Source organism: Rutidosis leptorrhynchoides, chromosome 11 (assembly GCF_046630445.1).
Source record: "Rutidosis leptorrhynchoides isolate AG116_Rl617_1_P2 chromosome 11, CSIRO_AGI_Rlap_v1, whole genome shotgun sequence".
Lineage (NCBI taxonomy): Eukaryota > Viridiplantae > Streptophyta > Magnoliopsida > Asterales > Asteraceae > Rutidosis > Rutidosis leptorrhynchoides.
Genome location: NC_092343.1, coordinates 373,159,541 through 373,177,951, shown reverse-complemented (window position 1 = coordinate 373,177,951; position 18,411 = coordinate 373,159,541). Strand labels below are relative to the sequence as shown.

The 18,411-nt window shown below is 36.6% G+C and overlaps 2 protein-coding genes across 2 annotated transcripts; both read right to left on the bottom strand.

Annotated features, from left to right (window-relative positions):
• Positions 1-14,185: 14,185 nt before the first annotated feature.
• On the bottom strand, positions 14,186-15,553 carry LOC139875947 (putative F-box/LRR-repeat protein 9). Its single transcript, XM_071863245.1, has 4 exons — positions 15,455-15,553; positions 14,855-15,182; positions 14,415-14,743; positions 14,186-14,328 (listed from the first exon to the last, which is right to left on the bottom strand). The coding sequence occupies exons 2-4, from the start codon at positions 15,178-15,180 to the stop codon at positions 14,186-14,188; spliced, it is 798 nt and encodes a 265-aa protein (XP_071719346.1). The 5' UTR covers positions 15,181-15,182; positions 15,455-15,553.
• Positions 15,554-17,242: 1,689 nt separating this feature from the next.
• On the bottom strand, positions 17,243-18,152 carry LOC139875946 (putative F-box/LRR-repeat protein 23). Its single transcript, XM_071863244.1, has 2 exons — positions 17,830-18,152; positions 17,243-17,711 (listed from the first exon to the last, which is right to left on the bottom strand). Exons 1-2 carry the CDS (start codon positions 18,150-18,152, stop codon positions 17,243-17,245), a joined length of 792 nt encoding a protein of 263 aa, XP_071719345.1.
• Positions 18,153-18,411: the final 259 nt, after the last annotated feature.

Here is an 18,411-nt window from a genome sequence, read left to right as displayed (position 1 = left end):
ATGCTAAAGCAGAAGGAATAGATACGGCATATGATATCTCTTGGGAAGAACTGAAAAAGATGCTAATCGAGGAGTACTGTCCTCGAAACGAGATCAGAAAAATGGAATCTGAGTTACGTAATCTGAAGGTTATCGGCGCGAATCTCAATAACTATGAAAAGCGTTTCATGGAACTAGCCTTGTTGTGTCCCGAATTGGTGCCAAACGAGAAGCGAAAGATAGAAATGTATATTGACGGTTTATCGATCAATATCAAAGGAAATGTTACATCGTCCAAACCAAATACGATGCAGGAAGCCATGACAATGGCACACCAACTCATGGACCAGATCACAGAGAGTTCGATTAAGGCACCAATTACCGAAGTCAAGACAACTGAAGGAAAGAGGAAATGGGAAGACTATAAGGGCAAAAGTACTCACCTGAAGAAACAAGAAACTTTTAAAGGTAAACAAGATGGGGCAACTGCAAGTCCAAACTATAAGGGACCTCATCCGTTCTGCAAAAGGTGTTACACACATCATGCAGGCTATTGCCAAGTGGTCTGTGATAAGTGCAACAAGAAAGGACATGTGGCGAAAGATTGTTATGCCACCGTTTCTGAAGTAAAGACAAAATCGACCGATGTCAAGAAATGTTATGGATGCGGGAAGTCTGGTCACTTTATAAATCAATGCCCTGATAAGGAGAAGAACAAAGAACCCGCACGTGGGAGGGCATTTAATGTTAGTGCCAGTAAAGCACGTGAGGATCCTAATCTTGTCACGGGTACGTTTACCGTTAATAATCAACTAGCTTCTATTATGTTTGATACGGGTGCTGATAGAAGTTATATGTGTAAAGACTTTAGTTTTAAACTAAAATGTGCATCATTACCTCTAGACGATAAATATACTATTGAATTAGCTAATGGTAAACTGATAAAAGCCGATAAAATTTGCCATGGTTGCGAAATGAATCTCGCTGGTGAAACCTTCAAAATTGATTTGATACCCGTAGAATTAGGAAGTTTTGATGTAATTGTTGGCATGGACTGGATGTCCAAAACAAGAGCGGAAGTTGTTTGCGCTGAGAAAGCAATCCGCATCCCTCGTAAGGATGAAACGTCATTAATGATTTATGGGGAGAAGAACAACTCAAAACTGAACTTTATCAGCTGCATGAAGGCCCAGAAACTTATAAGAAAAGGTTGTTATGCTATTCTGGCACACGTAAAGAAGATCGATACTGAAGAAAGAAGCATTGATGACATGCCAGTTGTAAGAGAATATCCCGGAGTATTTCCAAAAGAATTACCGGGGCTACCTCCACTCAGATGTGTAGAATTCCAGATTGATCTCATACCAGGAGCTGCACCTGTAGCCCGATCTCCATATAGACTTGCACCTTCAGAAATGCAAGAATTACAAGACCAGTTGCAAGAATTATCGGACCGTGGATTTATTCGTCCTAGTTTTTCACCTTGGGGTGCTCCTATTCTGTTCGTCAAGAAGAAGGATGGATCTATGAGAATGTGCATAGATTATAGAGAATTAAACAAATTAACGATCAAGAATCGGTACCCATTACCGAGGATTGATGATTTGTTTGATCAATTGCAAGGATCAAGTGTTTATTCTAAGATTGATCTACGCTCCGGATATCATCAACTGAGAGTGAAGGAAGAAGATGTTCCTAAAACCGCGTTCAGAACCCGTTACGGTCACTATGAGTTTCTAGTCATGCCTTTTGGATTAACTAATGCTCCAGCAGTATTCATGGATCTAATGAATCGCATCTGTAGACCGTATTTAGACAAATTTGTCATTGTTTTTATCGACGACATATTGATTTACTCGAAGAACAAGGAAGAACATGAGCAACACTTAAGACTGGTACTAGAGATACTCAAGAAAGAAGAATTGTACGCAAAATTTTCGAAGTGTGATTTCTGGTTACAAGAAGTACAATTTTTGGGCCATGTTGTCAGTAAACATGGAATTAAAGTTGACCCCGCCAAGATCGAAGCCATTAGTAAATGGGAAACCCCGAAGACTCCAACACAAATTCGCCAATTCTTAGGTCTTGCTGGTTACTACCGAAGATTCATTCAAGATTTCTCTAGAATCGCCAAACCCTTAACTGCATTGACTCAAAAGGGAAAGAAGTATGATTGGTCCACAGAACAGGAATCCTCATTCCAGTTATTAAAGAAGAAGTTAACGTCTGCACCCATTTTGTCATTACCGGAAGGAAATGATGATTTCGTGATCTATTGTGATGCTTCACGCCAAGGTTTAGGATGTGTATTAATGCAACGCACAAAAGTCATCGCATATGCCTCACGACAACTAAAAATTCATGAAAAGAACTATACGACGCACGATTTAGAACTTGGAGCAGTAGTTTTTGCACTCAAAATATGGAGACACTATCTATATGGCACCAAGTGTACAGTGTACACCGACCATAAGAGTCTTCAGCATATTTTTGATCAAAAACAACTCAATATGAGGCAACGTCGCTGGGTAGAGTTGTTAAACGATTACGATTGTGAAATCCGTTACCACCCCGGAAAGGCTAATGTTGTAGCTGATGCCCTAAGTCGAAAAGAAAGAGTAAAACCTCTTAGGGTCCGAGCTTTGAATATTACAATTCGTACTGATCTCACAAAGCAAATTCAAGCAGCACAGTTAGAGGCTTTAAAAGAAGAAAACAGAAAAGGCGAAATAAGCAAAGGGTTAGAAAAACAACTTGAAGAAAAAGCCGATGGAACCCTGTATTTTGCTGGTAGGATATGGGTACCAAAACATGGTAACCTAAGGCAACTAGTACTGGATGAAGCACACAAAACGAGGTACTCAATTCACCCAGGAAACGGAAAAATGTACCACGATCTCAAGAAGTTTTATTGGTGGCCTAATATGAAAACAGAAATTGCTACTTATGTAAGCAAATGTTTAACGTGTGCAAAGGTCAAAGCTGAGCACCAAAAGCCGTCAGGATTACTGCAACAACCAGAAATTCCGCAGTGGAAATGGGAAAGAATAACCATGGATTTCATTACGAAATTGCCAAGGACTGCAAGTAGTCATGATACTATTTGGGTGATAGTTGATCGTCTAACTAAATCAGCTCACTTTCTACCAATAAAGGAGACAGACAGTATGGAGAAATTAGCACGCCTATATTTGAAGGAAGTAGTTTCCAGGCATGGTGTACCCATCTCTATCATATCTGATCGCGACACCCGATTCACATCACGTTTCTGGCAGTCATTACAAAAAGCATTGGGAACTCGATTAGATATGAGCACCGCTTATCACCCACAGACAGATGGTCAAAGTGAAAGAACAATACAAACATTGGAAGACATGTTACGGGCATGCGTGATTGACTTTGGAACCAGTTGGGATCGACACTTACCGTTGGCAGAATTTTCATACAATAACAGCTATCATACGAGCATCAACGCAGCGCCATTTGAAGCACTTTACGGTAGAAAGTGCAGATCTCCTATATGTTGGAGTGAAGTAGGAGAAAGACAACTTACTGGACCAGAAATTATTCATGAAACCACCGAAAAGATCATTCAAATACAACAGCGATTGAAAACGGCCATGAGTCGCCAAAAGAGTTATGCTGATGTAAGAAGAAAACCGCTAGAATTTCAAGTGGGCGACAAAGTCATGTTGAAAGTGTCACCCTGGAAAGGCGTTGTACGATTCGGTAAACGAGGAAAGCTAAGTCCTAGGTACGTAGGACCCTTTGAAATCACCGAAAGAATTGGAACAGTTGCTTATCGATTAAAGCTACCGCAAGATCTTAGTAGTGTTCACAACACATTTCACGTGTCAAATTTGAAGAAATGTTTAGCTGAAGAGGATGTCGTAATTCCTCTTGATGAAATACGAATCAATGATAAACTCCATTTTATCGAAGAACCTGTTGAAATCATGGACCGTGAGGTCAAACAATTAAAACAAAGCAAAATACCGATAGTTAGGGTTCGTTGGAACGCAAGACGAGGACCCGAGTTTACTTGGGAACGTGAAGATCAAATGAAGCAAAAGTATCCACATTTGTTCACTGATATCGCTCATGAAACAGGTACTACTCAAAATTTCGGGACGAAATTTTCTTTAACGGGGAGGTACTGTGATGACCCGAAAATTTTTGACTTATTTAAACCAATTCTCTATACGATTTATTATTTTAACACGTTAAACAAAGTCTGTTAGATTGAGTCTCAAAATTTTAGAACTGTTACATATATACAATTACCTTTGACTACTCTCGACGATTCATGAACAATTATATGTATGTATATATATATGTACAAGTAAAAATTACTTTGCTACAGTAAAACACTATTTGCTACAGTGAAACCGTATTTTGCTACAGTGCTACAGTGAAAACGAGTTTGCTACAGTGATTTGCTACAGTAAAACACTATTTGCTACAGTAAACACTATTTGCTACAGTAAAACACTATTTGCTACAGTACCACTATTTGCTACAGTAAACACTATTTGATGTCGACGAACTAGCAAACAGAAACAGAAAAGGCGGCCATGCGATCGCATGGCAAAAACACTGAAAACTCATGCGATCGCATGAGCTACAGTAAATCGAAAAGTATTATAAAAGGTCAGTTTTGCTCGACGAAATATTTCATAAAAATTTATGTACGTAAATTTTATAATTATAATTATAATTATAATTTTAATTTTAAGTTTAATAATAATAAAGTATATTCGAGGGTATTTTTAATTCGGGTTTCAAACCGTTTTAAAATAAGGAAATATTGGGTATTGTTCGGGGTATTGTTCTTGAATCCAAGACCAACCATACAGTCGTCTACCATCATTACGTCTACGCAATTTGCCTACAATATTGAATCGCAATATTGAACTGTGAGTTATAGATCCCTTTTTAAATACTTTAAATATTTTTGGGCTGAGAATACATGCAATTTATTTTAAACGCAATAAGACACAAGTACATACAAAATTCTACACTGAGTTAAACCGAAAATTCCTTAGCTTTGGTAACTAGTAGCTGCCAGTACATAGGATATGGACTGGTGGGCGCGAATAATTGTATATGGATCCATAGGGCTTGACATCCCCGTCCGAGCTAGAGCGCTAGCCTTTTAACGGACGTATGTTATTTGAGTTTAAGACACGTTGGTTTGCGTGTATTAAAACGAATGAGGTAATTATCACTATAGCGTTAAGTTTAGTTACCAGGGTGCTCTGTTACGTAGAATCTATTGATAAACTTTTGATGAAACCTTGTGGTCTATCTTTATATATGTTTATGACTCGAGCAATTAAACCTATAACTCACCAACATTCGTGTTGACTTTTTAGCATGTTTTATTCTCAGGTCCTTAGAATGCTTCCGCTGTGATGTGCTTGTTGCCTGCATGGAGTCTCTCATGCTTTGTACAAAGTTTATTGCATTCAAAATAAAACTGCGTTGTGTAATAAATAATTGGACTGTGATGTCAACCTGTAAATTAAAGACTTAAGTATTTCGGGGTTTTGCTTATACCTAAGCACTCGCCCACATGTTTATAACTTTCTATGTTTAGAAAGTCACTTATTTTAATGAATGCAATATTTTATCAAAACGTATCATATAGAGGTCAAAACCTCACTGTGGAATCAATGATTAACGTGCCGCGTCAATAGCGATTTTGACGGGTCGTTACAATGATGGTAATGAATTTGTCATTTTCAATGATGAATTGGTGAATGAAGGAAGTAAGAAGCGGTGTACAACAGCTTGTGGATATTTTGTAGGTTTAAACTGCCAGTTTGGGTGAAATTGACTGATGTACTTCTAGAAGCATGGAGCAGCAAAGGTATAAGTTCTATTGCAAGTAGACTTGGGAAACCAGCTGTAATGGATAATACCACTGCTACTATGTGTCATGAAGGGAAGGGTAGGGCAGGGTATGCAAGTTTTAGTTGAAATTGAGGCTGCAAAATGCTTTGTGGAGGTGATTGATCTTCAGTATAAAAACTCTGTGCAAACTGTTACAATGATCAAAAAGGTGAAAGTGGAATATAGCTGGAAACCTAAAAGGTGTTCTCATTGAGAGGTATTTAGGCATAGTCATGGGGTGTGTACAAGCAGACCAAGAACCACACAAGAAGTGGAGAATTTGAATAAGAAAGAAAATGCAGATGAAGATGGATTTGAAAAAGTCAGGTATAAGAAAAATATTAATAAAATCTACAGCATAATGTCAAAAAAGTCTGTGTGGAAAAAGAAAATGTGAAGAACAGAGGCAAACAGTGGAAACTTAATGATCAGAATGCTAAGGAATTTTAACAAAAGTGCTAATAAGTATGCTGTTTTGACTATAATAGTTATTCCGTCCTTATTTGTTCTTAGAAAGAAGTAAATGCTCTTGTTAAGATATTAATGTTTTTCTAGAATATTCTATAATTAGTTAAATAGATATTTGTAACAAAAATATCTAGATATTATAAATAAAAATGTCTAGATATTTCTAATAAATAAATATCTAGATATTATTTACAAAAAATATCTAGATATTTATATCAAAATATCTAGATATTTTAACTCACATTGTAAGCCTATAAATAGGCATAAGGTGTTAGCATTTGTAGAACAACAAAAACACACATTCACAACACAATTCTAAATCAATAAAATCATTTCTTTCTAAATAACAAATCTTCGATATTTCTCTTATAAACATCCCCTCAAAACATTCAAACATCAAAACTAATCAACACTTCTAATTAATCAAAACACTACAACTAATTTTAACAAGTGGTATCAAGAGCCATTTTGGGCGTTCGTTCAAATACACCATGACTACCGTCGGTGCATACAATATTCCCGTCCCCATCTTTGATGGCGACAACTATGATTTTTGGAGTATCCGAATGAAGACATATTTCCAAGCACAAAGCTTGTGGGATATTGTCGAAGTCGGTTTTATAATTTCGAAAGACGTCGAAACTCTGTCCGCAGAAGAACAAGAAAAATACAACAAAAATGTAATCAGAAATGCTGCAGCTCTAGGCTACATTCAACAAGCCTTGACACCATCTATATTTCCACGAATCATGGGAGCTATGACAGCCAAAGAGGCGTGGAAGATCCTTCAAGAAGAATTTCAAGAAAATGTCAAGGTGAGATCCGTCAAACTCCTAACTCTAAGAAGAGATTTTGAAAATTTAAATATGAAAGACACTGAGACAGTAAAAGATTACTATTCTAGAATTAAACAAATAGTAAATCAAATGAGAGCCTACGGAGATAACATAACTGATAAGAGGATCGTAGAAAAAATACTTATCAGTATGACAGAAAAATATGATCATGTCATTACCGCTATTGAAGAGTCAAAAGACATCGAGACTCTGTCAGTAACGGAATTAGTTGGCTCTCTAGAAGCATACGAGGCTAGACTGAGTCGGCGTAGTGAAAACTCACTCGAGAGTGCCTTTCAGTCTAAACTCAAATTAAGGTCTCAAAGATCTAAAAATGAGGGGAAAAGATTTTTTGAAGAAAAATCGAGAGGAGGAGAAAAACCCAGAACCGGGTTCGATCAATCAAGAAAAAGCTATCCTCCATGTGGTATTTGCAAAAAGACAAACCACTTGTAGAAAGATTGCTTTCATAAAGGCAAGCCACGGTGCAATAATTGCAGAAGATTTGGACATCTCGAAAAAGATTGTCGTTTAAAACAGAATCATCGGCCTAATTACACTGAAGAAAAAGAAGATATGCACGAGAATAAAAACCAGCTATTCTATGCCTGCCATGTTGCGAATGAACAAAGGGACGACACTTGGTTCATCGACAGTGGGTGCAGCAATCACATGACAGGAGATGAAAAGCTATTTCATAGTATCAACACCTCCGTCAAGTCCCGCGTCAAACTTGGGAATGGAGCGCTTGTTGACACTAAAGGCAAAGGTACAATAACTGTTCAAACTAACAACTGCACTCGATCTGTTAATGACGTTCTTCTAGTACCAAGCTTAGCAAGTAACTTGCTAAGTGTTGGACAAATGATGGAGCACGGATACTCTTTACTCTTCGAAGATAAATCATGTGTTATTCGTGACAATAAAAACAGCTATAAATTAATAGCCGAAGTACCAATGGAGAATCGCAATTTTCTGCTTCGTTGGCAATATATCAGAGACACAGCCATGAAAGTTCAAGTTGAAGAATCATGGCTATGGCATCGAAGATTTGGCCACTTTAACTTTCACGCACTAAAAATCCTCCAATAGAAGAATATGATGAGAGACTTGCCTAACATAGAAGAAATCACTGACACGTGTGAAAGCTGTATGATGGGCAAGCAACATCGAAAACCTTTCCCTCGCGACAAAGCTTGGAGAGCGAAAGGTATACTTGAGTTGGTGCACACTGATGTATGTGGACCAATGAGGACCCCGTCTCTTAACCAAAACAGGTACTTTATTCTCTTCATCGATGACTATTCAAGAATGACGTGGGTTTATTTCATGCGTGAAAAATCGGAAGTATTTACGATATTCAAGAAGTTTAAGAACTTCGTAGAAAAAAGTAGTGGCCATTATATAAAAACACTAAGGAGCGATAGAGGAAAAGAATACATCTCTACACAATTCAATAAATTTTGTGAAGACGAAGGAGTTAAACATCAACTCACTGTTGGTTACGCCCCTGAGCAAAACGGTGTCTCTGAACGCAAAAATAGAACTGTAATGGATATGGCCAAAACAATGATACATGAAAAAGGTCTTCCAAACAGTTTCTGGGCTGAAGCCGTATACACGGCCGTATATATACTAAATAGATGTCCCACGAAAGCCGTAGAAAAGAAGACTCCAATTGAGGCATGGAGTGAAAGGAAACCATCAGCAAAACATCTGCGAGTATTTGGGTGTATTTGCTACATCCACATTCCAAAGGAGAAACGTCACAAGCTCCAAGAAAAATCAGAGAAGGGAATATTCTTAGGCTACAGTACACAGTCAAAAGGCTACCGAGTCTATAATCTGAAAACAAATAACATCGTGATTAGCCGAGACGTGGAGTTTGACGAAGACGCTACTTGGAACTGGGAGAAAGACAAAGTTGAAAGACAAACATATCTGCCGCAGATATCTATGGAAACTCCAGCTCAACAACCACTACAAATGGAGCATTCTCAACAACAGGAAAGTACCGGAGAAACAAGTCCTACTACACCAACTTCTCTGTCGACAAGATTACCTTTGGCGCAAGACGAGTCAAGCCTAGAGTCCACACCTGGAAGAGTCAAAGCGTTAGCAGAGGTATACGAGGCATGTAACTTTACAACCATAGAACCTGAAAGCTATGAAGTTGCAGCCAAAGATGATAAATGGGTGACTGCTATGAACGAAGAAATCAGAATGATTGAGAAAAACAACACATGGGAGTTAGTTGATCCTCCAGAAGACAAAGAAATCATTGGAGTTAAGTGGGTTTACAGAACAAAGATAAACCCTGATGGATCTATACAAAAACACAAAGCAAGGCTAGTAGCTAAAGGCTACTCGCAACAACCAGGAGTCGACTACACCGAAACCTACGCACCTGTAGCACGACTGGATACTATACGAACACTTGTGGCGCTAGCAGCTCAACGAAAATGGAAGATTCACCAACTAGATGTGAAATCAGCATTTCTAAATGGGTTTCTAGAAGAAGAAATATATGTAGAGCAACCACAAGGGTTCATCCAGAAAGGAAAAGAAGATCAAGTTCTAAAGCTCAAGAAAGCCTTATATGGACTTAAACAAGCGCCACGTGCGTGGTATAGTCGCATTGACAACTACTACACAAGTTCAGGATTCAGGAGGAGTCAAAGTGAGCTCACACTCTACGTCAAAACCCAAGGTAACTCCGACACTCTCATTATTTCTTTGTATGTCGATGATCTTATATATACGGGAAACAATGAGAGAATGATACAAGAGTTTAAAGAAGACATGATAAAAACATTCGAGATGAGCGACCTTAGATTGAAGCGCTATTTTCTTGGCATCGAAATTAGTCAAGAAAATGAAGGCATCTTCATTTGTCAAAAGAAATACACAGAAAACCTCCTGAAAAAGTTTAAACTATACGGTTGCAAAACCGTAGCCACACCACTAGTTGCCAATGAGAAGATGAGACAAGAAGATGGATCGGAGAAAGCGGATGCTTCAAGATTCAGAAGTCTCATTGAAAGCCTACTTTATTTAACAGCAACAAGACCAGACATCATGTACGCAACGAGTCTACTATCCAGGTACATGCAAAACCCTACTCAAATACATTACGTAGATTCTAAAAGAATACTAAGATAATTGCAAGGTACCATGGAGTATGGAATATGGTACAAGCCCACTTCAGACTCGAAGCTTCAAGGATACACAGATAGTGATTGGGCCGGATCGGTGGATGACATGAAAAGTACTTCAGGATACGCATTCACACTTGGATCTGGTGTATTCTCATGGGTATCAAAGAAACAAGAAACGGTGGCACAATCATCAGCAGAAGCCGAGTACGTCGCAGCCGCAAACTCAGCTAATCAAGATGTATGGCTAAGAAGAATACTAGAAGATATGGTGAGAAACAAGACGAAGCTACAAAGATATATTGCGACAACAAGTCTGCAATCGCGATGACAAAGAATCCAGTGTTCCATGGTAGAACAAAACACATTGATATCAAATATCACTTCTTACGAGAAGTCTCCTCCAAGAAAGATATTGAATTAAAATACTGCAAGACCGAAGAGCAGATTGCAGACGTTTTCACCAAAGCACTACCAAGACCAAAGTTCGAGTTCTTACGCAACATACTCGGAGTAACACTGAAAAACATTAAGGAGGAGTGTTAAGATATTAATGTTTTTCTAGAATATTCTATAATTAGTTAAATAGATATTTGTAACAAAAATATCTAGATATTATAAATAAAAATATCTAGATATTTCTAATAAATAAATATCTAGATATTATTTACAAAAAAATATCTAGATATTTTAAGTCACATTGTAAGCCTATAAATAGGCGTAAGGTGTTAGCATTTGTAGAACAACAAAAACACACATTCACAACACAATTCTAAATCAATAAAATCATTTCTTTTTAAACAACAAATCTTCAATATTTCTCTTATAAACATCCCCTCAAAACATTCAAACATCAAAACTAATCAACACTTCTAATTAATCAAAACACTACAACTAATTTTAACAGCTCTAATCTTCTCTAATGGCTTTACAGGTGGCAATATGGGCGGGTCGAGTGGGTTGGGTAACTGGTTGAAATATTTTGTTTTATAGTACCTGTAATGAACAATTATGAATCTTTTGTTGATTCATATAGTTCCTTGGTTTCTAAAAGGCATCAAACGTTTTGGGTAGGCTACACCTTTGTTTCTCACTGTAGCTGTCGTTGAACTAAGTGATATTGCATTCGATGTAAGCTCACTTTTTCTTGTTTCAAGGTTCAACATATTTTTAATATAACTTTTCTTTTTTTAACAATTCATGTTAAATGTTAATTTACACTTTCTACCATTCTTTTTTAGGTTGACTCGATACCAGCAGTTTTTGGCGTGACAAGAGACCCCTTCGTTGTATTCTCGTCTAATCACTTTGCCATTATAGGTATAATCTGTTGTTCAGTCAAACCAGGGTTGACTTTTATCTAACTGGTCTATGATTGTTTCATGATATAATTTGCGTTTTTTTCTTCTTCTAAAGCTGATATAAATTACGTTTGATGCAGGTTTAAGGTCTTTATATTCATTAATTTTAAACGGAAATTGTGTCCAAACCAATAACATATCACTACTATTTTTTTTCTTGTAGCCTTCAATTGGTATTGTTCTTGGCTTTATTGGAAGCAAAATGATCCTAGACTTCTTCGGTTAGTATCTTTGTTATCAGATTCTTTGGTTAATAACACATAGATGTTTTAATTTCCACTGCTGATGAATGGTTCGATTTGGTTTGTATTTCACATACTCTTTTTTTTTTTTTTGCTAAGAGGGAAACATGTCAAATGGGTTAAAAGTGTCTCAAAATCAATTCATCATATACCTATAATCTTTTAAATCATTATTTAGTTTATGATTGTAATGATGATAGTTATTTTCCTATATACTAAAGTACACGTGAGAATTGGTGGTTTTGCTCCCACCCCCGCCCAAAAAAAGTTCAAAACGACATTGACCCAAATTTTCATCCAAAAAATGCAAAAAAAAAAACCCTAACGACATTGACCCAAATTTTCATCCAAAAAATGCAAAAAAAACCCCAACTATAACCAACATACAAAAAAAAAAAAAAAAAACCCTGAACTCCAGGGGAGTAAAACGTCAATTTCCTTAATTAAAATAAGAACTCCACCCAAACACTTCGACAGCCCGTATCTTCCTCCTCGCTCCGAGTTAAATTTCACCGACCACACCGTTAAACTCGAAATATTTTTGTGAACAAAACGAAACTAACTACATTCAAAACGGACACTTTTAAAAAAGGCTAAACATAACGACAGCCCATATCTTTCCGTTCGCCGCGAGTTAAATTTTTTCGACGGCAGCGTCTTACTCGATATAATTTTATGAACAAAACGATAAAAAGTACGTTCGAAACGGACACTTCTTAAAAAACGCTAAACACAACGACAGTCCGTTTCTTCCCGCTCGCTGCGAGTTAAACTTTTTCGCCGACACCGTTAAAGTCGAAATATTTTTGTCAACAAAACGAAACTAACTACATTCTAAACAGACACTTTTTAAAAAACACTAAACAAAACGACAACCCATATCTTCCCGCTCGCCGCGAGTTAAAATTTTTCGATAGCACCGTATTACTCGAAATAATTTTATGAACATAACGATAAAAAGTACGTTCAAAACGGACACTTTTTAAAAAACGCTAAACACAACGACAGCCCGTATCTTCCTGTTCACTGCGTATTAAATTTTTTCGCTAGCACCATCTGACTCGAAATAATTTTATCAACAAAACAAAACTAACTACGTCCGGACACTTCTAAAAAAAAGCTAACGTATATTCAAATTCGACCGCGCGTTAAACACAACCGCAGCAATGCGCGGTCGATTTTTTTTCTAGTTGTAATTATAATTGAAGCGGGCACAGTGTGTAAAATTTTAATCCAGTTACGTGTAAGAGGGTTAATGAGAGCACATTTAAACCCAACCCTGTTTGGACGTGTTAGCTAACCCGCCCATTTTGCCACCAGTACTAAGTAACTAATGGAAATTTTTGGATCTCACTTATTTTGTTTCCAGGTTACCATATATCAACCGAAGTTTCCCTCGGATGCGTGGCAACAACTTTAAGTGCTGGTGTTCTGTTGAGTTTGTTAAAGAAAGCAGATTAGCATTCGGCCATTGTATGTACCTAAGCAAAGCAAAAGCCACATCTTTCTCGATGACCCGTTCTCAAATTGTACATGCTTCATCCAAAGCGTACATCTTTCTCAATGTAGATAGTGATGTATGTTATCTATACAAGTCTCAATGTAATCTCATTCGGTTTTTGTAGCGTTCTTATATTTTATAGGTAATAAAGTAAAAAATATGATTACATATTAGAAAGTACAGTATCGATGTGTAAAATAGCTCATGTATAACTGTATAAGTCACAGATATTACACTGAGAATCAATGACCATCACCAATCCAATAATTAGGTGTTGTGCTTTTTGTTGAGGTCATATAGTACAGATAAATCCGCTACAAAACTGTCACTAAACAAACTGATAAATTGGATTGTTTTCTTAAAAGGAAAAAGGGGTAAAAAAGAAACTGTCACTGTATCAGATATGATATGAAGAAACTAAATACTACAAAATAGTCTTGGCTATTAAGGAAACTTATATGCAAATGTTAAACATTAGAGAAATGCAAATCCAGAAACAAATATTCAAACAAACATTCCTAGTGCCTACTTAAGTTTGGAGACGATAATAGTACCGAAGGACCCACCAATAATGTCAGACTACCACAGTCACTACCCTTGTTTGAGTTTATGTAGCAAGGCTAAAAAAAGGTTCCACACATCAACTACAAATTAAGAAAAACGGAATCATTTTTCCACTCAAATACAACTATAAGTATTGTCAGACCATTTAAAGGGTAACTCACCTTTCAATCATCACATGTAACTATCAATCTTCATTATCCACTTCATCTTCATCCTCATCTTCAGAATCTTCATTATCATCTTCATCTTCATCATTTTCAGAACCAGAATCTTCATTTTCATCATCTTCATAATGAAAATCGGGCAGAGTTAGATGTCTAATCTGCTCTGAACATCTTTTGACAACGTCTCCATTAAGATCAATATGCGCACAGCACACACACTCAAGTCAAGAAGTTCAAGTTGATGACAACCGTCTAAAATCGCCTTCAACCCAATATTTGAAATGGTGTTATTAATGAGTTTAAGGTGCCTTAACTCATGTAAGTTCTCCCCAATAGCCACACCTATCTCATCATTAACTTTTAGAAATGAACTAAATTCTCTTTCTTGAAAAAAACTCAGTGTTTTTAGCAGCGGGCAATAACGTCCAGCACTTTCAATAGCTTCATTCGTAAGATACTCGCAGTCCACCTTGAGTTCCTCCAACAATGGGAATTTCTTTAAAGCCTTGTGCAAAGTTTTTATAGACGAATCGTCACTCCTACCAACCCGCATGTAGAGACGTTTTAGCTGGCTTGCTCTGTCAAAAAAAAAAAAACCATCATAACAATCACTTAAATCCAATAAGTTGCCACCACCTTCTTATTATAAGTATGTAAAATGTAAACAATAAACGTGTATAGTAACATACCTATCCGCAACATACATAAGAATCTCATCAGTACGGAGGTCCGGAATGCGAATGTCAACCAATTGACCCCCGCTTCTATCAACAACATTTTTACAAATTTTCCATATTCCAGGCAAACCACCATACGAAACTTCACTCAAGTAGAACGTTTCCCTCAACCGGAACAAATTAATGACTTTCCACATAGAGGGGTCCTTGCAAACTTTATACCAATCACTACACACATACTGGGCACTCTCAAGTATTTCAAAATGACCAATTCTAGAGAGTATATTAACCTTCAATTCGGGTGGAAGGTCGAACCAATTTGTTGTGGATGACATCATCACTTTATTATGAAAAAAAGAGAACCGTTTCAGATATAAATTGCAAATTATACATCAATCCTTTATTTTTATGAAAAAATGCAGCTACATTGATGTGTAATTTGCACAAAAATATGCATAAAGAAATATATCTTAGTAAAGAGAACATCAATTACAACATCAAAAGAATATTTCTAGCCCTAATTGTGTGTTGTTTCCAAACTCTAACTGTTAGTAAGGAAATATCTTAGTAATTTTATGAACTAATCATACGAATTAAATAAAATCAACTCACATCGCAGTGAAGAAAACTGTTGGAATTAAACGGGTTGAGTTTTGATAAGGATCCGCCCCAAATTTAGGTGTGTTGGCCTGTTAGGTTTCTCCAGCGGCTAATGTGCAGTATGTTTGCAATGATGAAGATGATACTGATTTGAACCCTTCTGGCTTAGCGTATCTTGTGTTGGGCTTCGGGTCCAGCCCATCTGGTGCTATCACAGCCCGTTCTGGTTCTGCTATGGGTCTTTTACAAGGTGGGCCTGTTTCTTTGGGCTTGAAGGCCCATTTGGAAGTCGGCTCTTCCACATGTCAATGATTTAAGTGTTATGGATATGGGAAATTGCTCAAATCCCCAATATCCGGAAGTGTTTGACAATATTCCCTTAAAACATTACATTAGAAAAAATGATCCCTAAGCACCAATCACGCAGCTCGCATGATGCATGCAAATCCGTGTGTGATACTTGTCATCGAGCACCTAAGCAAGCCAAGCAAATGGTAACATATCACGCACTAACTAACCAACAACACGCATGAAACGGCGAAACACGCATGAAACGGCGATTTGGGCAGGCTACACCTTTGCTTCTCACTTCAGCTGTCGTTGAACTTAGTGATATTGCATTCGCTGTATGGTTACTTTTTCCGACCTCAAAATTCAACATATTTCTAAATATTTTTTTAATACACTTGCATTTTCTACCAATATTTTTCTAGGTTGACTCGATAAAAACGGCTTTTGGCGTGACAAGAGACCCCTTCGTTTTATTCTCGTCTAATCTCTTTGCTATTATAGGTATATTTTGTTGTTTAGTGAAAGCATGGTTGACTTTCAACTAACTTGTCTATGATTGTTTCATAATATAGTTTGCATTTCTTGTTTTCTTAAATTTTATTAGTAAAGCTTATATAGTTTGCGTTTGATGCAGGTTTAAGGTCTTTATATTCATTGATTTTAGAAAGCATGTCAGAGTTGGAGTACCTAAAGGTAACTCGTTATCATCTCGAATATTACTGATTATTAAACAAAAATTGTGTCGAAACCAATATGTTATTATATTTTTTCTTCCAGCCTTCGATTGGTATTGTTCTCAGCTTTATTGGAAGCAAAATGATCCTAGACTTCTTCGGTTAGTACCTAAGCAAACCAAAACCCACATTTACCTTCTCATAGGTTATTTGTAAATTGTAACTTTTACACATAATCTTAATCAATTCTAATCATTTGGTCGCACCCAAAGATGTATTGGTTGAAGTAGTTTTTTCTTTTTTATTATTCAAGACCCGTTCTCAAATTGTACACGCTTCTTCCAAAGCGTACATCTTTCTCGATGTAGATGGTAATATCTATGGATGTTATAAGATGTTTTTGTCTAAAGAAAAACTAATAAATATAGGATTGTTTATAAAAAAGGGAAAAGGGGGAGAAAAATAAAGTCACTCTATCAGGTATGAACGAACTAAATATCACAAAATAGTATCCGTATTCTATTTAGCAAAAACTTCCAAAAAACATGCAAACGTTAAACATTCATTCACATTCAGAAAAATGCAATTCCAAAAACAAATACCCAAATAAAAATTCCTAGTGCTTACTTAAGTTTGGAGACGATATTAGAAATTTAGAACTAACCCACCACTATTTAGAGGTGTTAAAAGCGTGGAATCAAAAACACTAACAATGTAGAAACTACCACATTAACACTGCCCTTGTTTGAGTTTATATAACAAGACCAAAATGAAGGTTCTACACATCAACTCCATATTAAAGGGTAACTCACCTTTCGATAATCACATGTAAATATCATCTTTTAAGGCTTTCGAGGTGGCTACGTTCTGGCAGAGTTAAATGTTTAATCTGTTTTGAACATCTTTTCACTACGTCTCCATTGAGATCAATATGAGCACACATACTCAACTTTAGTGATTCAAGTTGATGACAACCATCCAAAATCGCCTTCAACCCAATATTTGAAATGGTGTTATTAATGAGTTTAAGGTACCTTAACTCATGTAAGTTCTCCCCAATAGCCACACCTATCTCATCATTAACTTTTAGAAATGAACTAAATTTTCCTTCTTGAACAAAAATCAATGTTTTTAGCAGCGGGCAATAACGTCCCGCACTTTCAATAGCTTCCTTCGTAAGATACTCAAAGTCCACACTGAGTTCCTCTAACAATGGGAATTTCTTTAAAGCCTCATGCAAAGTTTTTATAGACGAATCGTCCCTCATACCACAATACATGTCGAGACGTTTTAGCTGCCTTGCTCTATCAAACAAAACCATCAAAAAAAACAATCACTTAAAATCCAGTAAGTTGCTTTCACTTTATTATTATTATTATATACTTGTATGTAAACAATAAGTGTGTATAGTAACTAACATACCTATCAGCAACATACATAAGAATCTCATCAGTACGAAGGTCCGGGATGACAATGTCAACCAATTGACCCCTGCTTCTATCAACAACATTTTTACAAATTTTCCATATTCCAGGCAAACCACCATTAAAAGATTCAGTCATGTAGAACGATTCCCTCAACCCGAACAAATTGATGACTTTCCAAATTGAAGGGTCCTTGCAGACTTTATACCAATCACTACACACATACTGTGCATTCACAAGTATTTCAAAATGATGAATTCTGGAGAGTATATTAATCTTCAAATCGAGTGGAAGGTCGAACCAATTTGTTGTGGATGACATCATCACTTTATTATGAAAAAAAAAGAGAACCGTTTCAGATATAAATTGCAAATTATACATCAATCCTTTTTTTATGAAAAAAATGCAGCTACATTGATGTATAATTTGCACCAAAATATGCATAAAGAAATTATTTAGCAAAGAGAACATCAATCAATTACAACATTAAAAGAGATATTTCTAGCCCTAATTGTGTTTTGTTTCCAAAACCTAACTGTATAGTAATTTTATGAACCAATTATACGAATTAAATAAAATC

Coding starts and splice junctions, on each gene's coding strand:
- LOC139875946 (XM_071863244.1), bottom strand. CDS start 18,152: ATGTCATCCACAACAAATTGGTTCGACCTTCCACTCGATTTGAAGATT. Junction 17,712..17,829: donor CTTATGTATGTTGCTGATAG/GTATGTTAGTTA, acceptor TTTGTTTGATAG/AGCAAGGCAGCTAAAACGTC.
- LOC139875947 (XM_071863245.1), bottom strand. CDS start 15,180: ATGATGTCATCCACAACAAATTGGTTCGACCTTCCACCCGAATTGAAG. Junction 14,744..14,854: donor CTTATGTATGTTGCGGATAG/GTATGTTACTAT, acceptor TTTTTTTGACAG/AGCAAGCCAGCTAAAACGTC. Junction 14,329..14,414: donor GTTGAAGGCGATTTTAGACG/GTTGTCATCAAC, acceptor AAAGATGTTCAG/AGCAGATTAGACATCTAACT.